Source organism: Capricornis sumatraensis, chromosome 10, assembly GCF_032405125.1.
Source record: "Capricornis sumatraensis isolate serow.1 chromosome 10, serow.2, whole genome shotgun sequence".
Taxonomy (NCBI): Eukaryota; Metazoa; Chordata; class Mammalia; order Artiodactyla; family Bovidae; genus Capricornis; species Capricornis sumatraensis.
Genome location: NC_091078.1, coordinates 60,348,111 through 60,372,767, shown reverse-complemented (window position 1 = coordinate 60,372,767; position 24,657 = coordinate 60,348,111). Strand labels below are relative to the sequence as shown.

The following is a 24,657-nucleotide window of genomic DNA, read 5'->3' as shown; positions in this document are numbered from 1 at the left end:
TTGAAAAACAACAAAAAACATTATATATAGATAGAAACATTTATAGAAAGACAACAAAGAAAAACAAGAAAATTATAACAGAAGTTTAGAATAATATTTAACTCTTGGAGAGAAGAGAGAAAGTAGGGTAGCTTCGGGTTGGGCTCTATTATGTTAAAGCTCTATTTTTTAAGATAGAAAATTATTTTCTATACCTTAACCATTTGCATGTTTTATACCTTAATCATTAAAAAAATTATACCTATTTAATTTTTAATAAAACAAACAAGAAACTTAATGCAATTTTGCCCCCACCCTGCATTCACTTGGTTCCCAACCCTTTTCCTCCTAGTTTGTACCTGTCATTCTGGATAAGAACAATATCCCTGTGTATATGCTACTTACCTAATATCTTTACAGGTTGTAGTTAGTATATACTTATGTTCTGGAAGACAGGTACAGTTTATTTGCAAAGACATTCTGTTCTCATAAGATTCTAGTCATTTACTCAAACAATTATAGGGTAACCCTGTGAGGTGACTGATAGATGAGTAGCGAACAGTCCATGATTCCAGCAAGTTCACAGGCCAGAAGGGGAGTCAGGCCCGGATGGGTAACCAAAACAGGGAGGCAGTTTAGCTTTCTCAAGTCTACCACCTGTGAGCTGCTCAACCTAAGAGCAAAATTCTCAGAATTTCTGAAGTGAAACACTACCCACTCCAAAGGCAGGGGTAGGAAGGAAGATGACAGTTACCAGAACCACCAACAGCTCAGAGTTATCTGAGGGTGAATGCTAGGTAGACAATGAGCAGACAGCAGACTGGAGGAGCTAAACAGGCACCTGCATCTAGAATATGAACCCAGAGAGAAAAGGCCAGAATTCACCAGCTCTCTGGGGCTTGCTGTGAATCAGAGCAGGAGGAAGAAGAGAAGAAGCCCACACTCAAGCATGGAATGGTCTGAGGGATGAGGAGAGCCAGCAGGGTGCTTCCAGAAGGACTGAAAACATGCCCTGGCACTGGCCATGCAGAAGCACCTGAAAATCTTAAGTCAGCTGAGTGAGACGAGGGGAGGGAAGGCACGGACTACATAACGCAAGCAATTTAAGAGTAAGTGGGAGATGGTTATTATAGGTGGTAAATGTTGGTTCCTATTTTTAAAGAAATCTGGGTAAGGGAAAAAAAAGACTGATAAAAAACTAGGAAGAAAAAAGTTAAAGATTCTTAGTCTATTTTAAGTTAGAGTGATGCAAATCAAGCACAAAATAAATAATAAAGGATATGAATAAGAGGCAGTGAGGTAAAAACCATGAAAAGTTTACAAGAAAAGAATACAAATTAGTTATTAACTTCATACCACCATCACCATTTTTTTCAGTTGTAAAAATGCTCATTCTCTGCATTATCCAGTCTATGTCAATGACAAAAGTTAGATGTAACTTGAACCAAAAAATCAGTCAATCAATCAAAAGATGATCATTTTTTACTATTTCCTGCCCCTTGAATAAAGATCAACTAGATGTACGTCTTGAGGCAGCTAACTTTGCCTCTCTCTGGCCCTCACCTTCCACTTGTATAAAATGGAGGGTTAAATTACTGATTTCTAAATCCTACATATTCCGTAAATGCAAGATTCCCTTCTAAGGTATGACTGATAGCAGACAGTGGGCTTACACCTTTAAAGATGGAGACCTTGTCCCTTATTATGGCAATGCACTGCAAATACCAGGGAGCTTTAACTAATAGCAATAGTTTTTCACCCTGAGCCCAAACTGCTTCCCCTGAAATCTCTACTCCCTGTGTCTTCAGTCTGCTCTGTGAAACACATAGCACAAGCCTTCTCCTTATTTCCTCCCGGGTATTTGGGAATAGTGATCTTATCCCTAACTCTGATGTTCTTCCAAACAAAACAGTAACGGACTCTGCTTGGGAGACAAAAAGAGAGTAACACTCACCGATAGGATGATGTGGAACTTCTCGATCGACTTCTTGAGTGACTATAGGAGACAGACCTTGTTCTGTGTCTTGATTTGGTCTCAGACTTACTTCTAGATCTACTTGGACTCCTGGACTGGCTATCACCATCTCGACTAGGTGTCTGTTCATCACTTGAACTCTCTTGATTTCTTGGCCTCCGGTTTAAGCGTGCCGTCTTTCTTACTTCATCAAAGAGAGACCCCGGCCGAACTTTATTTTTGCTTTTAATTTCTATTCTCAAACCCTGTGGTTTCATTTCAGGCATAGCAGTCAATGCCTTAACATCTGTAGCACTGGATGTGGGAGCAGACGGTGCTGCAAGGTTCCCCACACCTTGCAGGGGCTTCCATTTATTATCCATGAGGCTGGTCTGGCTTTTCTCAGCTGCCTCTTTCTTTATGGTACTTTCTACAGCACTGGCCAAGCTGGCAGAGCCGCTGTCCTGTTTGCCCATCTCACCCACCATTTTGATTTCTGACATACTGCTTTCCTGTTTTCTCAACTCTGCCTCAGGATACTCTGCTGGCATATCCTGCTTTAGAACAATGCTTATATCCGGGGTATCAAGTCCTGAATTTCCTAGAGGGGAAGCCCCCTCGGCCTTTGCTGGGGAGCTCCGATCAGGAGTGCAAATCTCCATGTTGTCATCTGCTTGAAGCATATCCTCTGCTCCGCTTGGGATGCTCTCTTCAATATGCTGAATGTTTGGAGGAGAACTGACTACATTTTCATCAGTGTTTACAGTTACAGGAGAAATGCTGAGTTTAACATCATCTCTAGTAGACTGATCAATATCTGATGAAACTGCTGTGCTACGTTTACCTGAAAGGCTGCTGTCTTCACAGGGCTTCTCAGTCTGGAGAATATTTTCTTTTATGGTTTCACTGTTTTCAGAAACTTGTTTTTTCTCTTTCGCCTCCTGAGTAACTTGCTTTTCATTAGTCTCCTCCTCCTCCTCTTCACCAAATTCTAGTGGAGGCTGCCAGTGAAATGCTTGTTTTCGTTTTGGAGTCTTATGCTTTTTATCTTTTTTCCCTTTTAATTTCTCTTTTGCTTTTTTGGTGTGTTCCCTTTTAATATTCTCCTTTGAGCTGTGTTTATGCTTGTGTGGCTTTCCTCTGGTGTTTTCTGAATTGGAATAGAATCCCTCAGAATCAGAGGTTGAGGAGCGCTGTTTGCTTGATTTCCAGGCACTGTTACCATCAGGCAGTAAAGTATTTGCTGAAGACTTAGTTGTGGGTTTGGCTTTGATGTGAATTTCACCAGACTCTGACTCAGAATCCGAAGTAGCCTCACCTTCCTCCTTATCAGAAGTTGGCCGGGGACTATTTTTATTGTTTTTAGTTATATCTCGTTCCGAATTTGACTCAGAGTCCCATTTACTCCCAGCATAATTCTTCCTTTTCGGCTTACTGCTATTTCTAAAGTGATCAGAAAGGTTTTCTTTCAAAGTTCTTTTTTTTGAACGAGGGCATTCCCGTTCAGGCTTAGATTTCTCTTCATCTCTGTTTCTCTCTTGTTTATTATTCACTTCCATTTGGACTTGCTTCCCCTGGGCTGACTGTGTAACCTGAACACTTGACTGTTCACTGTCTGAAGAGTAATCTAAAGATGATCTGCTTTCACTGTACTTTCTATGACATGAAGACTTGGCTCTGCCTTTGACGTATCTGTTACGAAGTGCTTTTTCAGAGCTGCTGCTGTGCCTTCTAGTTGAAGTGTAACTTTTTTTCCCACTGGATCTAAATTTTCTCTTGGCTCGTCTTTCATCATCACTGCTAACAGAAGAGTATGAAGATGATCTACTACACCGTGAATGGTCACTGTATTTATTTCGTGAATGAGATCTAGATGAGGGGGACCTAGACCGTGAATGTGAACTAGCTAAACTTCGAGATCTTGTGTATGATCTGGAATAAGATCTACTCCTAGAAGATCTGCTCCTTGACCTTGGTGAACTTTCTGAACTTCTATCACTGTATTTTGAATAAGCACTACGATCACTTTCTGAATTTTTTTCTCTTTTATGGTAGGACGATGAACTACCAGTCTCTTTAGTATTTGCTAAACTATAAGTGCTTTGGATGGGCAGCAAATGGGTTGTTTTAGCTTTCATTTCCTGGATTCGTTCATAAGAGGGCTTCCAGGGCTTCTGCCCAGGCTTCCACCTTGAAGGAGGGGGGCTGTCACTCAGTGGTATAACAGGAATATTTTCTGCCACCACTGGTTGTACTACAACACTTTCATTTTGTGTCACTGTTGCTCTTAAAGGTTCTGTTTTAACAGGTTTATTTTCACTTAACTGAGAGGCTGTTCTTCTTGGTGATTTTGATGCCGTTCTTTGGCGCCCTGACTTAGAACTAGATCTGGACTTTGATCTACTTCGAGAATGTGATGAAGATTTTGAGACAGTCCTTGATCTTGAGCTTCCTCTAGAATAAGACTGAGAGTGAGATTTTGATCTGTATGAGTCTCTGCTGGAATGGGTTGAAGAGCTCTGGTCATCCTTATCAGATTTAGACCAATCCCTCTTGGATGAGTGATGAGATGATGATGAGGAAGAATGAGATCTCCTTTCTCTATCACATGAAGATTTCACTCGTCGGGTTGCAGATTTTAAGGATTCTATGTCAGACGGTACAATAATCCTTCTTTTCTTGGTCTGTTTGTGCCTTCTGCAATGTTTCTGCTTTTTAGCTTTCTTTTTATGCTTAACCTTTTTCTCTTTTCTGCGTTTTTTATGGTGACCATCAGAGTGTCTTGCTGTACTCAGATCTGAATAATATCCATTATAGGACCACGATCGGGATCTCTGGGACAAGCTCCTTTCATCCCATCGGCTTGAAGAGGGGTCACTTAACCTATAAAAAGGACATAATATGCAGGCAGTTATTTACAAGCATGTTTTCTAACCTTTAAAATTAAAACACATTTGTTGTCAATACTAGGCATCAACAAAAGCCTAATTAACAACCAAGTACTAACTCTTATTAATGCTTTAAGCACACGTAGGAAGGATAAAGCAAATAGTTGATAGGCCTGGTCCTGAAATTATAAAACTTCAAAGAAATAACTATTAACAGATTCACTTACAAAAGGATTTTTCCAGAGTCAAATCAGGAATTTTCAAATTTGATAGGAAAATAGTTTTGAAAAGCAAACCAACTAATTACAAAAGCACTGCTGACCTACCAAATTCCTGGCTTTGATCTGCTCAATAATGCTCTGCCTTCAGGAATAATTTCTGAGGGAGTCAAATCAAGTTCCCAAACAATTTGCTGCTTCTCTGTAGATACAGGATAACTGCCAAAACTTTAAGAGAAGCCTCCTTTTTTTTGGCTGCATGACTTGTGAGATCTTAGTTCCCCGACCAGGGATGGAACCTGGGACCTGGCAGTGAAAGCTCCAAGTCCTAATCACTTGATCACCAGGGAATTCCTGACAAGCCTCTTTTTCTTTCTTTTTTAAAAAAATAACCTTATTTATTTCTGGTTGTGCTGGGTCTTCACTGTTGCAACGTATGCTTTCTCTAGTTGTGGCGAGTGGAAGCTACTCTAGTTACAGTGTGTGGGCTTCTCATTATGGTGACTTTTCTTGTACAGGCTCTAGTGCACATGGGTTTAAGTAGTTGCGGCTCCCAGGCACAGACTCAATAGTTGTGGCACACAGGCTTAGTTGCTCCAACGCGTGTAAGATCTTCCCAGATCAGGGATTGAACCCGTATCTCCTACACTGGCAGGCAGATTCTTTACCACTGAGCTACCAGGGAGGCCTGCCTCTTCTTGAGAAACTAGCGTGACTATTGTTTTATCTCAGGATCATAGAGGTAATCATAGACTTTTCATTAAGGTTTTAGTTAAACTACTTAGTACAGAAATTGGGAGAAAAGTACATGAAAACTAAGATGCAGGCTTTACAATATCAGTGCTAATGTCAGGGCTCAAAACCATTCTCACTGCTACCATATCCATACCGCTTGCACACAGCACATCACACACCTTGTCCTCCCCTCTCTGAACTCTGAACCATTCTGCTGGATGGCCACAGAGAAAGACAATTCTACACAGGGTCCCACTGATATATTTTGCACTAGCTATTCTGGGGCCAGCCCCACTTTTAAAATAGATAATCCACTGTGGAGTGTCACTGAAGACAAGAGATGGGTACACTGCTGAAGAAGCAACAGTCCCTAGGGTCAGACGTTAACACACACATTGGCTACAAATTTTCTTATCTACCATTAGTGACTACAAAAAAAAAGGCTATGAGAGAATCTGCTATGTAATTTTTAAAAATAAAGTCCTGATTATTGCTAAAATTAAACAAGAAATCTTTAAGAAATTCAGTAGGGTAATGGTCTTGTGAGAGAAAACAGAATTTTGATTTAAAAGTATCCAAAGCCAATCAGCCCTCCTTCCATTTCATCAAGCATTCCCAAATGTATTCTCTGGTCACAATCTAATTTTAAACATAAATCTTTAGTGAAAAAACCAGAAGTATGTCTCTATCCCCTTAAGACTTAAAATATAGCAGAGAAAGGATTGTACTTTTACTTACTTATCTCCTTTACTCCATTTTTCTCCACTAGGTGGTCTATATGCTCTTAATCTCTGCATTTCTTCTTTCCAGTGAGGAGGAGTTTCACTGCTATCATCATCATCTGATTCAGAACAGGATCTTGATCTTGGAGGTGTGTGATAGCGCTTTAAAAACAAAGTTAGGAATAACTAAAAAATACTTCCCAACTGTAATCTGCTATAGGACAGCTAAGTATAAGACTCAATCTTGGACGCCATTCAAACGCAATAATGACTGAAGTACCATAATGATGGTATAAAGTTTAATCAAACTAAAAGAAATAGGAAAGGCAGATATTCACCTATAATCACACATAAACTTTTTCTTAGAAGTCCTAATGATTATACTCATTAGCTTATTCAACATACTAAGATTTTTGAACATACTATTTCACATTCATTTCAATATTTAAACCCATTCAAACATAGCAGTAAACACTGATCTAACAGCAGTGCCTTTGCATAACTACATATTAATTAAGAGAATACAACTAGCTCCTTGGACAGACTTTGGACTATACCTAAGATTAATGCTAGGATTTGCCTAAAGGTAAAAACATTTTTTTTTTTGTACAGTTCTTCTGTGTATTCTTGCCACCTCTTCTTAATATCTTCTGCTTCAGTTATGTCCATACCATTTCTGTCCTTTATCGAGCCCATCTTTGCATGAAACGTTCCCTTGGTATCTCTAATTTTCTTGAAGAGACCTCTAGTCTTTCCCATTCTGTTGTTTTCCTCTATTTCTTTGCACTGATCGCTGGGGAAGGCTTTCTTATCTCTTCTTGCTATTCTTTGGAACTCTGCATTCAGATGTCAGGAAGCAACAGTTAGAACTGGACATGGAACAGACTGGTTCCAAATAGGAAAAGGAGTATGTCAAGGCTGTATATTGTCACTCTGCTTATTTAACTTATATGCAGAGTACATAATGAGAAACGTTGGGCTGGAAGAAGCACAAGCTGGAATCAAGATTGCCGGGAGAAATATCAATAACCTCAGATATGCAGATGACACCACCCTTGTGGCAGAAAGTGAAGAGGAACTAAAAAGCCTCTTGATGAAAGTGGAGAGTGAAAAAGTTGGCTTAAAGCTCCACATTCAGAAAACGAAGCTCATGGCATCTGGTCCCATCACTTCATGGCAAATAGATGGGGAAACAGTGGAAACAGTGTCAGACTTTATTTTGGGGGGCTCCAAAATCACTGCAGATGGTGATTGCAGCCATGAAATTAAAAGACACTTACTCCTTGGAAGAAAGGTTATGACCAACCTAGATAGCATATTCAAAAGCAGAGACATTACTTTGCCAACAAAGGTCCATCTAGTCAAGGCTATGGTTTTTCCTGTGGTCATGTATGGATGTGAGAGTTGGACTGTGAACAAGGCTGAGTGCCGAAGAATTGATGCCTTTGAACTGTGGTGTTGGAGGAGACTCTTGAGAGTCCCTTGGACTGCAAGGAGATCCAACCAGTCCATTCCGAAGGAGATCAGCCCTGGGATTTCTTTGGAAGGAATGAAGCTAAAGCTGAAACTCCGGTACTTTGGCCACCTCATGCGAAGAGTTGACTCACTGGAAAAGACCCTGATGCTGGGAGGGATTGGGGGCAGGAGAAGAAGGGGACAACAGAGGATGAGATGGCTGGATGGCATCACTGACTCGATGGATGTGAGTCTGAGTGAACTCCAGGAGTTGGTGATGGACAGGGGGGCCTGGCGTGCTGCGATTCATGGGGTCGCAAAGAGTCAGACATGACTGAGCGACTGAACTGAACTGATAAACATTTTACTGCTCAGATTACTAATTTGAAAAAAATTAAGTTTTAACACACATACAATTGTGCCCCTTCCTTTAATCTTCCGTCCAGACTTTGACACAGATGGTTTCTGGTCACTTACAATGGGTGTAACATCAGGAATTTTCCTGGAAAAGATTGAAAATTAAAAATAAGCAAATGCTAGGCAGTTTTCTCAGTGTGTAAATGCAGAATTTATGCTCCTTTAATACAAAAACAGTTCATTCAGATCTAACACTTTTATAGAATGAGGCACTCCACATGACCTAATTTTCTAAGCATATCCTCCGTTATTTTTTAAATCTTTAGCAGAGTACAGATGATTTACAATGTTCTGCTAGTTTCAGGTTTACAGCAAAGTCAATCAGTTATTTATATATACATATATCCACTCTTTTTTGAAATTCTTTTCCCAGATAGGCCATTACAGAGAATACTGAGTGGAGTTTCCTGTGCTGTAAGTAGGTTCTCATCAAACAAATCCTTTAAATAAATGTTAACAGATACCATTAAAGGCATTATTAGTTCATTTAATTTTCATAACAATACTATGAGGTAGGTACTATTATCAACTTCTTTTTAAAAATAAAGAATTTTGAGATTACAGTGAAGAATGTTGTCCAACGTCACATAGAGAAATGAAACATGACTTTTACAACCATGATATAACAGGGTTTTCCCAGCCAGGAATCTGGCTCCAGATAAACATACAATGCCACTATAAGAAAACCTTAACTAAAAAGTATATTATAGTTTTTTCAGTCATTTCATATTCATGATATCATTTGATTCTCACAATGAAAGAAGCAGGTACTCTTGGTAGACAACTGTTTACCTCATTTTCCTCATGAAGAACACATCACTGAACCAAATGACCTGCCTCTAACTGTTCAGCATGAATTAATGGTCATCTGGGTATCTTTTACATGCTGATCCAATGTTGCCACTCTCCACCTCCTCCCCCACAACAGTCCAATTTACCCTACTATGTGGCCCAGAAACTGGTATTTTTAAAAGCTTGCCAAATTACACTGAAGTGCAGCTGAAGATGAGAACAAGTGAATTAGAGCAAGTGTAGAATCCAGCTTCTGCTAAACAAAGTACAAGTGATAACGAGCTTAACTGCTGGCAAATTCAGTAAGATGGCAAGCTCTCTAAGGCTGACAGTCCCTGTTTCTTATCCTTTCATACTGCATATCTTGCATTCTTAGCACATTAATTTTAACTCCCAAGTGACTGATCAAATCTCAAGCATTCTAATGAAATAGATCAACCTGCTATCTTTGTTATGACACAACTACCTACCAAATATGACTTAAAATAATTCTGCAGGATATAACTTCCAAAGATATTACGTAACCAAACAGGAGTGATGATCAAATAAACTTCCCAATGATATTCAACCATAAATACAAGACAGTGGTATAAACTACTTTTAAAAAATACCAAATAATAGGGGTCAGCAAACTTTTTCTTAAAAGTCCAAGAGAAAGTATTTTAGGATTTCTAGGCCAAGAAGAAAACTAAGATGATTATGTAACAAAAAGAAAACAAGTTTTCACAAATGTTTTATCAATGAACTTTGAAATACACTGTGATGTGTAGTGCACTGAACAGCATATATACCAATGACAGCACCACATACAAACTCTGCAACTCCTCAATTCTGCTGCTATAGCATAAAAACAGCCCAGGAAAATAGTGAACAAATGGATATGGCTGTGTTCCAGTAAAATTTTATGGACACCAAAATTTGAATTTCATATAACTGTCACATATCACAAAATATTATTATTATTTAAACATTTAAAAACAGAAAAATCACATTTAGCTCATGGGCTGCACAAAACCAGACAACAGGCTGAATTTAGCCCACGGAGCACTGTAGTTTGCCAACCCCTACTAGATGACACTGAAATTGACCTTTCAAGTTTCCTACTTTCTGGAAACTAGATGGATTTGATCAATGAATGGTGTTTTGTATTTTAAGAAAAAAGAATCCCACTAAGATTTGTTCACAAGACAGAATTCTTAGAATTTTGAAATATCTAACAGTCTAAACAATAATCTTATGTAGAGACTTAACTGAACAGGGACATCTCTATAACTTCTTAGACTTCAAAATAACTCTTCAATTGCCAATTACACCAACCACTTTATGGTATTTCTAGTCATACAACATTTCTCTTAACAATTCTACACTTGAGTGTAACACACAAAATACATTAATTTCTATTTTTTGAGACCAAATCTAAAGCTACATTTTAGCTTTTCTAACATAGAGGAGTTATCACTGAGTAAGTTAACAACAGTAACATATGGTACTAAATTATATCGCCAGTCACCATGCAATAATTTTGCACTACTAATTGGGGTATGTTTTAAAACCTGACTGGACCCAAAGAGTTCAACTAACCTTCTGTTCTGGTAACTAAAATCTCACCTCTAGTGAAAGGCTAAGTAAATGAAGTTAGTAATGAAATCTTCCCAGATTTCCACTAAGAACTCTCCCAGGTCAACTTGGCAAATTCCCTTTTTCTATTAGTAGAATATGAATTTTGAAAGGTAGGGTCCATGGCATTCATGAATCCAGTATCTCCCACAGTATATTTCAAAGTGCTTTTACTATGGGTCACGCTCAATAAATGAGTGTGGACCTGCAATGAGCTGACAGGAATTATCAGAAAGAGAAACAAAAACATGTAGGTTAATCATCCTTACGGTTCAGGCTCCACTGTGACAAGAGGCATATCTCTTCTCAGTAAAAATCGGTTCTCGGGCACTGGAGGAATCTCTTCTGGGCGGACAACAGGCTTTTCCCTTTTAGCATTTGAATCAATAGATCTTTTTTCATTGGTATCACTCCTCTCAGAGTGACTTAGAAAGAACAAATCAAATCACCAATTAAAATGTGTACATCTAAATTTTTAATATTAAATAATATAATAACACAACTAACAGCAAAACTACTGATACGTTGCAAATCCCACTAAAAAGGTCAACATAATTTTCATAAACAGAACATATAAAACATGAGCGAGTGAAACAGTCACTGCACTAAAATTCTGATATAAGAATTGCCAAACGATCCTTTCTTTAAGAGTTTTAGCGATTGTTTTTACCTACAAATGCATAAATCTCTGATATAAAACATCTGTGCTACCCTTAGATTTGCAAGATTTCAATATAAACTTCCTAAAATACTGTCCTTTTCAACAATAGGTAACAAAGATAAGTTTACAGAATCACACATACTGTTCCCATTCCAGGGTGTTTGTTTTTTAGGGAAGACTACCCTGGTGTCTCACACTTACCCTTTTGGGCTTATTATATGTTTATTTCCTTGCTCTTCTGAACTGTTTGCTTCCTTTCTTCTCTTTTTAGAATGTTTAACTTTCGGTCTCCTCTTATGTTTCCTTCTTCTGCTTCTCTCATGTTCAATTTCACTTTCTGAGGATGATTCTGAAGAGGATGAGGAATTGGAAGAGGAATCCGAGACTTCTGGATGACTTGGCTTCTTCCTTTTCTTCTCAAAAACTTTTAATAAATAGTAATAAAAGTATTAGTACTGGATTTCACTGCCCACCTTTCAGAGTAAAAAAAAATGATTACCAAGTATTATAAAACATGTTTTATATAAAGCACACTAAAAATTTAAATAAACTTTTTTTTTCAAGTTGATAATACAATTTGCTGGTGAGATTGCTAGGTAACAAAGCCCTCATGAAGTTTATATATTAGTTTGGTCAGATAAGAAAATAAGTAACTACATAATATAACAAATGATAAATGCTTAAAGAGGGAGGAAAACACAGAGTAAAGGGAATAAGGCAAGTCAAGGTAATTTAAGATAACATTTGAGCAGAGACCTGAAAGAAGCGAGGGACAGGGGTCATGCAGGTATCTGAACAAAGAGTATTCCAGATAGAAGGAACAGCTAGCACAAAGTTCCCAAGTGTCTGGCATGTCTGAGTAAAGATTAACACTGCTGGGAAGACAATGAATATGGAGAGATGAGAGAAACAGCAGAAAGCCAGAATCCCTTACAGACCACTGTAAAGACTTTAGTTTTGGTTGACAGAGAGGGAACCCTTGGAGAAGTTGGCTCTGGTTGCTGCTGAGGACTGTACAGGGTCAAGTGGAAGCAAGAAGACCAGTTAGGAAGCTATCATTACTGAGAAAAGATTATACAGAAGCGATGACAGAGGCAAAGTGAACAGTAGTGAGGCTATTGGAATAACCCAGGTAGAAGATATTTGGGTTTGGACTGAGTTGACAACAGGGGAAGTAAAAAGAAAAAGTCAGAGTTGGAAAGATTTCTGATGGATCAGATACAGGGTGTGATATGGAGGAATCAGGGCTATTGGTATATTACTCGTAGGAGTTTCCTCCACTACTGAAATCTAGGAGGTATCTCTAAGTTATAGTTTTCAACAAGTGTTACCTGTATCCAAGCTCCCTCTGTTCTCAAAACACTCTTACCGTCTTTTGTTGACTTTGTGGCAAGCACCCCGCAGTCAATAACTCGTACATCTGCATATGGTCTACTTGCAGCATCAGTTTTCAGATTTTCAATTTGTTCGATTACTTCAAAACCAGAAATAACTAGTCCAAAGACAACATGCACCCTGTCACAATACAAATTCAAGAAAAACTGGTTTGATGATAGTTAAGCCAAGAGCAGTAATCAAGACAATTGTTGTGAATGACACGTTCACAGACCTGAAAATAAAAGTGTCTGATGTATGAAGCAACTAGAAGGAAATTAGAAGTTCTTCTTCATAAAAGGTAAAAAAAAAAAACCGGCTCAAACTGGGCCTTAGTTTTCTGCTTTTAAAACAGTGATTCGTAACTATTCTACAGCAGAGAGTATAACAATCAGACTGCACTTGATACTGAGCAGCACCTGTGGTCTCAGGACTACTGCCTCCTGTGATCCTCAGGGAAAGCTTGGCTATGAGAGAATAAACCAGAGGTCAAGAGTGCCCCCTTGAGGGTTCACCACAGTCTAATTGGTTGGACTGGCCACCAGCACACCACCCCAAAATAATAAGAATATAACTCTTACCCATCCAGGTGTGGAGCAGGTTTTGTGGTACTGTGCAACAAACATCAACACAAAGAAGATGGCAGAAACCAGGTGTTCAGGTGTACAGAGCAGAAGGGTTTAAAAGCACAGCATGTAGAGAACAAAGAAGTAAAGATAAAAAGGGGAAAAAGTTAAACATGATATACACCTAAACTTAAAAAGCTTAAAAACAGCAATAGTAGTCATTTTACTGATTTAAAAAACCCTCAAGATGACAATGCATTACAAACTTTTATCTCTCCAATATGAAGACTATATATATATATATACATATATGTGAAATAGGTTTGAAATACACAGCATAAATATACATTAAAATTAAAGTTACTCTCAAATCCGAAACAAAGACAATAACAAAAACAAACTCAAAACTTATCAAAATCATTAAACAAGAATAAAAAACATCTAGCCATTTGCTTATGGAAAGAAAAGTGTGATCAACACTTAACAAGTGCCCCTTAAGTGAGTTTTTCTACTAGTTATTTTTCATACTGGGTTAGTCTGCATCTTTTAGGCAGGTAGCTGGAGGTAGGCCTCAGGAGCCATTTCTAGAACTTCCTGCCCCTCTTGCTTCACTTAAGTTGCCACTCAAAACAACTCAGAAAACGCAGTAGGGAGCAAATTTTCTATCTGCCAACACTTCTGACCACAAAGTAAGTAATCGTAGATAACATTACAGATACTTTACATTTCCATGGCCCAAAAAACATCCAACTGGTTGCTTTACAGTCACAAATTGGCAGACAGCCACTGTTGGGAAGCCTATGGGGTATATTATGATTAAGATATTTTGAACCCAAGCTGGTTTTCCCATAGCATTTTCACAGATCTTCAGACTATGTGAATTATATAGTGGAAAAAAATTCAAAAGTAGATAACTAGACTCTATCACAAACATCTTAGTTTATGAGAAAGAGAAATTATATTTGAGAGAATGGTCACTGGATTATCAGACCATGTGAAAGCAGTCAATTATACTAGAAGCTCTAATGTCAATTTTTATAATCATTTTATGTAAATTCTAAGAAATATGTGAATAAAACATAATTTTAGCCTTCAATACTAAAAAACATTATTCTATCAGGAAATATAACACATACATTTACATTAAGAATTTTTAGTTCTGTAACAGTACTACAGTTTAGCTTTAAAAAATTTAAATATCAACTCAAGAAGTGGCAGAATTTTAAAGGGAATCTTGAGTTTTAAAACCACTAATCTAAAATTTTCCCTAGAAGACTGAGAAGCGGTAGTTTAAGCCAATCAGACCATAAAAATAAATAAAAACAGAAGAAAGAAGAAAAAGAAAATGTAGCAAACAGTGAGGCACTGATGCTTAAATCATGAAAGGAGCATCCAAAAACTATCCTGACAGTAACTTTAATACAGAAATGTGCTTCCCATAATTACGCAACTTTACCAAGCACAGTAAAGATAGTAAAAATTAGGACATATGCTAGACAGTGATTCCACTGTATGAAAGATGGAAAGAGGTAAACATTTTAAAGGTAAAAAATGTTCTGTAGTGTAAAGGATCAGTCTCAAACATGTAGCAGTGAAAACAATGATGCACTAATTAGATATATTTCTCTTCCTTGGGCCTTTCTCTCACAACTCTCAGATATTCTGGTATTGAGGAAAAGTCTATACATTTTCTTAAAACACACAGAATCCAATTCAGTTTGCACTCTGGTTAATAGAAGTGATGTAAAAACCACCTTAGGGCAAATCTTTGGAACAAATGGTGTGATTAAAAATTTGAACTTACTGCAGTGATGCAGCGACATACTACCTGAAACTCAATTTGAGAACAGATAGAACCTTTATGACAGATTCAGGTTTTGTTTTTAATTCAAGTGAGAACTGAACACAAACTCAATCCTTTAGTGCACTAGTAAGGAAAACAAATGAAGACAAGAGCAATTCTTTCAAGGATAAATTTCAACTGGCCCAATATGCCTAAACAGGTGTGAATAACCAAGTCTATTACTCGCATCTGCAATTCAGGATGCAGAAATACAAACTTATGATTTAACTGGGTTAGGCTATATAATAAGAATAATGGAAGTAGCTTAACAAAAAGAAGCCCTCTGGAGTTCTCAGCCCACATTCTAAGAGCAGAAATTCCAAGGTAAAGCAGGCTTACTGGAATTGGGCTGATGGGCAAGGGAAAAAAATGATATGCAATGATATGCTTGGTCCAAGCCCTTCAATTCTACTAAAATAGACAACGAGATCTCACCCCATCAACTCTTAAAAATTGATGTTTCAAAACTATACAGCTGTAAGGACCAATGTAGTGATAACATATGCCCAGTAAGTTAAGACCTTAAAGCCAGGGCTATCATAAATATGTAAGTTTATGCATGCTTAGGAAAACACACCTAAAGGAGAAATAACCACAAGAACATTTCAAGTTAGAAAAGCTTTCAATATTTTCACATTTCCATTTTCTACTGTCACTCAGATACTGATTTTCCAGTTCCCTTCATCTCTGAATCTGCTTTAAAAATACATGCACAAGGGTCATAAATCCTAGAAACAGAAAAGTATGACTGATACGCCAAAAAAAGAAACTACATTTTTTTAACCATTATCAAAGCAGATTTTGGCCTTATACAGAAAGTAACAGTTCTGTACTGAAATGAGATATAAACCATTATATACGACATACCCCACTCCCCAAGATGTGTGGGAACTTGGTGGTAACAGGCCACTGAAATTAAAATTATACTTCCCAGGATTTACTATGAACAATAAAACACACTTATTTTACATGTACTGCTGCCACAGATCAAGCAGAAAGTTTTTTTCTTAATGCATATAACAATAGGATTAAAGAGATAAATAAAGGTAAAGAAAGAAAAAGAGAGAGCCTTAGAGTAATGAGACATTACCTTTGGAGCGCACGGTGTAACACTCTTTCTGTAAATTTTACACAAAAATGGCAAGAAATAAATTGTAATACACTTTTAAGACAAGACTGAATCTATGTTTTAATATCAATATAACTTTGAAATTAAATACTTTCAAGTTTTATGCAAAGCAAGAAAGCTTTTTAAAAAGGAGGGCTCTAAATTTTCTTTCACATAGGATATGTATGTAGAGACGAACTATGTTTAAGAGAAGCACTGAAGTGGGAATCTGCTCAGGTCCCTAATATTTGTAACATCACAGTGTGAATAGTTAGAAACAAAATATTATATTTTGTTTTACAAATCCTAGATACTGGCTAAGTCAACTAACATCTTTCTCAAAAAGATAATAATATATCTAGAGTACATAGGTAAATAAAAAAATCTGAATGCCCAGAAGCAGTTACTAGAGGTACAAAAACAAAAATCTCAATGGAAAGAACTGAGTTAAGAGACTTCAAAACAAAATTCCAGAGAATACTTTTTACTAATTCACTTCAAATAATTAAGGAACCTTTCATGTTTCTACATTTGAAACCTTTTTTCGGTTACACATCACATCAGACTAGTATATGTTATGAGCGAATAAGCAAATGTTTAGATTGTAGTTTCTGTTCACTGCCATTATACACACTTTTAGTTAAGTCACTGAAAATAATAATAATAAGGCAGCATACCTAGAATTTTAAGAATCTTCTCAAAGGATAAAAAGGCAAGAGAAATGAAAGTATAAGAAAATGCATGCTATCAAATCTTGGTACTTTCTTTTCCTCTCTAATTTTCCCCATTATAAAAATTTTCTGTTCAATGAATATACACTTTCTGATCAATTTTAACTCAATTAAAATTTAAACACATCTATTACTATTCAGACCAAAACCCATATTATATACAGTGGACAAAATTCTTTACAGGGCTTTTGGACATACTAAATCTTGAAATATTTAAAAATGTTAAAAGGCATTTATACATGAATGACTGTCAAAAAAGAATATGTTTCAAATAATGTGGTGTTTCCAATGAATGTTATGAAAAAAAGTGACTATTTGTAAAGTAGTATGAGAGAAGGAAATAAAGACAATCTATTTGTCATAACCTTTAACATGCAATTTTCCCATGCAACTCCTGAAACTGTCTTGACTGTAAGAGGCACCAGATTGTACAGAGTGACAAACCTCATGTAAGGGCAATGGAGACTAACCAAGCCACATTACAGTGCTCTACCTGTCATTCCAAAAGTCACTAAAATAGAACAGCTTTAAAAATTTCAGCACTAAAATTAACATAATACACACCAAACACCACAAGATATAGAACTCTGTCCACGCTGCTAACACAGATGTCACACAAACACTAAGTAATATTCAGACTGGATGTCAGGGATGACACTTGATATCCAGAGAATATGGATTATGGTTAAGTGTCATGAAATCTGTTCATGAAAAATCTTTAAATTAACATGAAGGTACTGTTCCTAAAAAAGTAAGGGAAAAAACCCAGAACTTCTCAGGTTATTAATACTTAGTAGCATTTCTTCTCAAACAAACTCATGAGGATGTGGAAAGAAAAAGCATTTCTACCCCCAAATATCAATATAGCTTTGTAAAGCCCTGAAACCAAACCACCCCTCAACTCCTCTTGCTCTGCTACTCTCAAACAACTGGCACTTCTCTCATTCAGGTGAGTAGCTATTCTAAATGACACAGAAGATACCCTAAAACTTATGTTTTCCTCCCACAGTCCTATTTATAACAAGATGTAACAAACAAGATGAACTTTTGTTTAAAGTTCAAAGTCCAACTTTTGACTATCCTATTTTCTTAAATTTTTATAATTATCATGACCACTAACAGTGGCAAATGACAAAGCCTGTTCTCAAAGGTTCTGTGGGTATTCCCACTCCCTGCTGTGACATGAGGCCTTCACAGACTAAGCCAAGGGGGATGAGCGTGATCATTACTCCAATATGCTCTGCTGGTGCTGCTAAGTTGCGCCAGTTGTGTCCGACTCTGTGCAACCCTATAGACGGCAGCCCACCAGGCTCTGCCGTCCCTGGGGTTCTCCAGGCAAGAACACTGGAGTGGGGTGCCATTTCCTTCTCCAATGCATGAAAATGAAAAGTGAAAGAGAAGTCGCTCAGTCGTGTCCGACTCTTTGCAGCCGCATGGACTGCAGCCTACCAGGCTCCTCTGTCCATGGGATTTTCCAGGCAAGAGTACTACAGTGAGTTGCCATTGCCTTCTCCGTCAACATGCTCTAACAGCAGCCAATGAAGAAACCAGCTGACTTTGGCAAGATGAACCAAAGCTGCTTTGAGCCACCTTTCAGACTGATGAAAACTAAGCAACTACAACTATTTCTTTTAGGCAAGATAATATTTGCATATAAATCATTTCATATACTCAAAAATTTAGGATCAACCTATAAAAACACTTTCTTCCTTTAATGTCTGCATTTTCACACCAAAATGTTATTTATATTTGAAACTGAGCTACATACTAACTCAAGGCATATGGTAAGACTAGATACAAGGTTTCCTGATAGGTTAGTGCTCTAACCCAGGAGAATATAGTTACTTAATACAAAGTTATAAATTACCTAACTAATCTCTTTAATCTATGTTATGCAGTATCTTTTTCATCTTTCTGATGAATGAAAGACAATGAAAATCAGAACCAGACTTAATAGTTATTACCAATAGCTAAAGGACAAGAAAAATGCTTTCTTGTGTGTCATATTATTTTTCGAGCAACACTTGATGCATCTAAAACTGACTAAAATTAAAATAAATTCAGGGGAATTCCCTGATGGTCCAGAAGTTAGGACTCTGTACTTTTACTATTGAGGTTCAATCCTTGGAACTAATATCTCACAAGTCTAAATAAATAAACTCAGAGCAGACTGGTCAATAAACCTATGTAGCATACAGTTTTCAGCATGCTCTTTTTAGCTATCAATTTCTTCAAGATTATGAGAAAAATCCCTATAACCTAGACTGTATATGTCTTTTCTTCCTTATTTAGCATTATCTATAGAACAGAAAGACTGGACTGGAGGATCTCTAAATTCTTTTCTAGTCCTAGACTTTATAATCCTGTAACTTTTATTGCAGCCTCTTCCTAGTCTTTGGCCTAAAAAGTAAATAATAAAAAAATGAACTCCATTAACATGGTCCCAGGTCTTTGAATTCCTTAAAAAATACCTCAGTATGAACAAACTATTACTTCCTCAGTGATTCATGGGGATAGTGCCATGTATTACTTCTTTCGTGTTTCTCGAGCAGTACTACTCCAAAAACAATTAGTTTTCTTCTATTTAGGTCCCTAAAAGCAAAATCACTATGACTAATATAGTAGTAGATATAAGCAATTACTGCAAAAACTATAAATAGCTTTATACAAAAGACAATCTGGTTTTTATCACACACATAATTTTTCCACCCAAAGAAAGCAATATATACAAAAAATTTTAATAAAATGATGTATATGCCTTAGGAAAGAGAGGTCTTAAGTGTTTCAAGTAATGAAGGCAATAGCTTTTACAAAAAGCACAAGAATTCTTGAGGAACATTTTGCTCAAGTACCCATACTAACTGCACCAAATTTACTCCTTGGAAATACAAGGCAACAGATTTATAACATGATCTACAAATACAATTTTGCAAGGATTTATTAAAAGTCCTTATTAAGCGGAACTATAAGTTCTTGGCATTTTATGATCCATTCTCACACTACCCTTTCTTTTTCAGACTGCAGAACTGCTGCTCAAGGTGCCAAAGAAGTGTGGGAGGAGGATAAAATGTAGAAGTCACCCCTGGGAAGCTATCTGACAGCTCAGTGACCATCAACCCTCAGAACCTCAACTTTTAGAGCAATTGTCTGTGATCATCTATAAAACTTGAAGATTGTACATAATGCTTTTTCTAACTACTTCCAATTCCAAATAGATTTGGGCTTACAAGACATAGATTTTCAAAGATACTTCTTTCATGGGCCACCACCTCCATTTTACTTATTCTTTGTATAAAAGCAAGGAAACATTTTATTTAGAAAAGTGAATGTTAGTTTTATTTTATTCTGAAACCCCTGAGGAATTGGTACTTTCAGCCCACATAAAAAAAGCACGTGCATAAAAGCTTCTTAAAAAAAAAAAGAGGATTTTATTTGTGACTGCAAAAATGTTTAATTACTTCCAAGATTGTTTTTAACTGAAAACTCATTTCCAAAAGTAAATTTCAAACTAAAAGTAGAAAAGTTTCTTTCAATCACAAGTTTACAGTGATCTTAGTGTCATCCATAATTATAAAAACAAGTAAATTATAAAAACAAGGTTAAAACTTAATCCTAATTTATAAATGTTAAAATTTTCATTTGGCATTCCTTAAAAGATAGTCCGATGTAAAACTGTCATGTAGAAAATAGACATGGCTTTAATTGTGTTTGATGCTAAACATTTCTAGAAAAGACTTAAGCAAATACTAAGTAACAAAAAAACAAGATACTCTAAATTTTTTGAAGTCAGACTCTCATATACTGAATTTTAATCAATGCATATACATGCATGGGTTTTATCTCTTAACATTTTATAAATAAGCTAATAAGTATGTAACAATGGGAAGAAGCTGCTGCTACCCAATAAATCAAATTTTAAAAGTACTGATATAAAAAAGGAAATCTAAAAGAAACTTTAGAGCCCTCAGATGGTAGCTTTTGACCAATGAATCGTTAGTTTATCATGTTCACAGTTCAGATAAGCTTAAAAATGGAAATGGGAAACCTTAATCAAAGAGTAAACAGCTCCTACATTAAGTTTTTCAAAACATTTCCCACGACTTTTTTTTGGCTCTCAAGGAGATTAAGAATAGAAAAATATTTTAGTAAAGAAGTATAGCAACTAATACTCTATGGGATCAAAAAAGACAGAGGAATAACTGTTTTAGGTCTTCTTTTTTTCCTGTACAACTCCAAGCATTATTATCTTCTGTCAGCTTTCCATTTTTAGGACATTCTTGGGAACAGAATGCCCCTTATCTGAACTTTATCAGATCATGTTGGAATTTATTTTTCACACAAATATAAAGTGTGAGATTTATTTTATATGAATACTTTACTCCTTTAAATACAGGGAAGCGCCATTCATACCCATCCATTCAGAAAGATGACAAAATTTTTTTCTGGTATGGAAAAAGTATTTCTCCAATACACATAGCATAACTGCAGAGATTTACTTCAATCAAAAGCATTAAACTCCATACTAGGCAATTACCTTTCGTATTTTATATCATGGAGTTATAATAAAAATAGGTTTTGGAATAACTTTACATAAGAACGTATCAGAGAGTATGCCAAAAGTCTTTCAGATGAGAAATAACTAAGGTTTTGGTTGTGTATACATGTACATGTAAAGGTGTTTGTTTTTTAAAAAACAAATTTATCATTCTAAAGTTTTCTAAGCAATAACAGCACAAATTTTTGGTGAAAATGAAAGCAATATTGGGTTAGTTCAATTATGCATAGAGATCTCACAAAGTTTAAGATTGCTACAAATGTTGGCTTAACACCAAATCATTTAATTTTATACAGTGTCAGAAAATAAAGGCACCTCTCTCAAACTGGCTCAAAGAACAACAGTAAGAGGGAAAAGCAACCATACTATGGTTTACTCAAACCAACTGCTTTCCATGCCAAGGATACATTCAGTTCCAGTCATGAACTATTTTTTAAATGCTCATCAAGAGTTTATATTCCAATTCAGATTTGATAAACTGAGCCCCCAAATTTGTTAAGAGTCAAAGCCAATTTCTTAAGATGACAACAGAATAATTTACATCTTCAAGTTATGCCTTTTAAGCACCATCCTTCAAATCCAGGATATATTCTTAACACTGAGATGGCTGTTAAGAGCTTACCAGTTACTATAACATAATAAAACTCAAGCTGACAGAACCTAGCAGTAAATTTGGATCAAGGATACCATCTTTCTCATGAACAGCGCTTCTCTGTTTAGGAAAAGCTCATCTCTGAATTATGCCTACTCACATGAAAAACTGGGAACCATTGGTATGTTTCCCTCGATTTGCCATTGACAAAAGGAACGCTCTGTCATGTTTGAGAATAAAGTTTTCATCTGTTTGAAGAAAACACAAATTTGTCAGTGTCCAATTATAAGCCACTTTTAACGTGTAATGTTCAAAGTAGTAAATAGAAAGCAAAGGATGAAATTCCTCTTCTGGTCAGTACAGATACTTGACTATTTCGAAAAAAATTCTTTTAACTAATCAAATAACGAAAGCATAAGAAAAACACAAACAAACCCAGGTACTACTTATTTACTACTTAGCCTTGAGAAAAAGAACATATATTTAATACTTTTTACAAACAGCCTTAGAACAGTCACTTTTAGTAGCAACAGACATTGGCTAAATGATATTTAAACTATTAACTTTCAGGGAAAACTACCAAGAAAATTAAAAAAAATCTTTATAGTAGAGCTCGTTTCTTCCAAATTTCCAATCATCCTGCATAATGCACCATTCATGGGAGCTTTAATAATCCTCTTATGCGCTTAATTTCTTATGGTAAATTTATTACTCAATCAAATTGTTGCTAGATGATGAAACCAACCCTAACCAAAATATTACAGTAAGTTTAGAGACATGCCTAATTAAATCAAGTATGTAGATTCTAATCAATAGGATCAAAAACTAAGGAGGAAAGCCCTGCAAATACAAAAATTTTAAAGATTCAATTAAGATATACATACAAGTATCTGCTACAGGCAACAACCATGTTAAAGTGGCCTACAGTATTAATTTCAAATTGCTACATGCTAATGGAATCAGCTGAAGAGCTGTTCAATACTAGTTCAAAGGAAAACCTCTGTCATAAAGATCACTTAGAGATGGATTTAATTCCAGCAGAAATATCCTGAAAACTAATTTATTTCCTTTTAACATTGATACAAACAAATCTTTCTTTTAAACAAACAGAAACACAGAAAACTTAAAAAACAAAAACAAAAAAAAGATTACCTTGGGAACAGGCTTCTGAAAAAGAGTAGTAATCCATTTTCCCCAAAAGAAATATAAAAGACTATTATAACACTGAAGCTATCATGGCATTAAAACCTAGTAATACTGGATCCCATTATAAATTTCTGCAACTGACTTTTCTAAGGCTTTTTGGGGCAAGTGTAATAGTTAGATTTATGGAAATACTATTGTAGGAATAAAACACAATCATATAGTTCTATTATACAAAAGAAAACATACAAACCTTTGAGAAAGGAAGAAATACCAACTTTTATTCAAAGACACTGTTTGGCTTAGAGGGGAAAAGAAAAAAAAAACAACTAGACTCTTTACCCTGATGTGGAAATAATAACCCATTGGAAAAAGAAAAAAAGATACAGATGCATGTATGAAATAGTATACAGAGTTTTCCAAGTCTTCAAGCAATATAAGAAATCCAGTCACAACCTGACCCAGACTCTCCATAAATTTATTAGGAAGGGTGCAAGGGAAAAGAGTTGGAGTTTGTGTTACTGAGCTTCGTTCTCTTACCTTTTCATTTTGCAAAAGACCACATTCTCTATAAACAAAAGAATATGTTGACAGTTTTAGGCAGGAAGATAGGAGTTTTCATGTATATAGTTGCCTAACCTCCATGCTGAAAGTCATGTTTAACCATAAAGTTAGCCTTAATTAATCTTGTCAATTAAAAGTTATATATTACAATATAATTTATCCCCAAGTTCATGCAAATAAAGTATTTTCATGCAGCATTAGTTTCATGCAAAAAGTGAACTATAAGTAAACCTCTTCTCATTAAAAGTACATGATCAAACTTGCTTTATATCAGAAATGAAACAAAAGACCATAAAATATTAAGCCTTACCTTTAAAATAACCACCATAAATTGATTCTCCACCTTTTCCATTACCTGAAAATAATGAGCTACGTTAAACAATAATGAAAACTAAAAAAATACTAATATACATAAATTACTCTTTATGGTTTTAATTTGCTGGAGTTAACACCTTGTAATTCCTGCAGATGATAAAAATTCTAATAATCCTCAATCAACCTCATTTTTAAACTATAAATCCAATTCCATTATAATAAAAACTAAGAAATTATCCCCACAACCCATTTATTTCAAACACTGACAAAACTCTAAAAGAGTAAAACCAATTGAACAATACTTTGGCATTCACTAGAGGGTATTCACCAAATAACTGTATTAAAACTGCATAAAAACAAAACAAAAAACCTTAATATTTTGCTTTTTATACATTCTTGGCTTACAACATTCATTCATCCAACAACTA

The 24,657-nt window shown here is 36.0% G+C and overlaps 1 protein-coding gene across 2 annotated transcripts in view; it reads right to left on the bottom strand.

The window, feature by feature from the left end:
- Positions 1–24,657, bottom strand: part of NKTR (natural killer cell triggering receptor) — a 42,023-nt gene that overhangs the window by 7,090 nt on the left and 10,276 nt on the right. For both annotated transcript variants that reach the window (XM_068981610.1, XM_068981611.1), the window contains exons 4-12: positions 24,225–24,269; positions 22,368–22,455; positions 13,394–13,423; positions 12,808–12,953; positions 11,640–11,862; positions 11,047–11,202; positions 8,366–8,453; positions 6,513–6,658; positions 1,934–4,816 (exon numbers count right to left, since the gene is read on the bottom strand). In XM_068981610.1, coding sequence (XP_068837711.1) covers positions 1,934–4,816; positions 6,513–6,658; positions 8,366–8,453; positions 11,047–11,202; positions 11,640–11,862; positions 12,808–12,953; positions 13,394–13,423; positions 22,368–22,455; positions 24,225–24,269 — 3,805 coding nt within the window. The remainder of the gene's footprint in view (positions 1–1,933; positions 4,817–6,512; positions 6,659–8,365; positions 8,454–11,046; positions 11,203–11,639; positions 11,863–12,807; positions 12,954–13,393; positions 13,424–22,367; positions 22,456–24,224; positions 24,270–24,657) is intronic.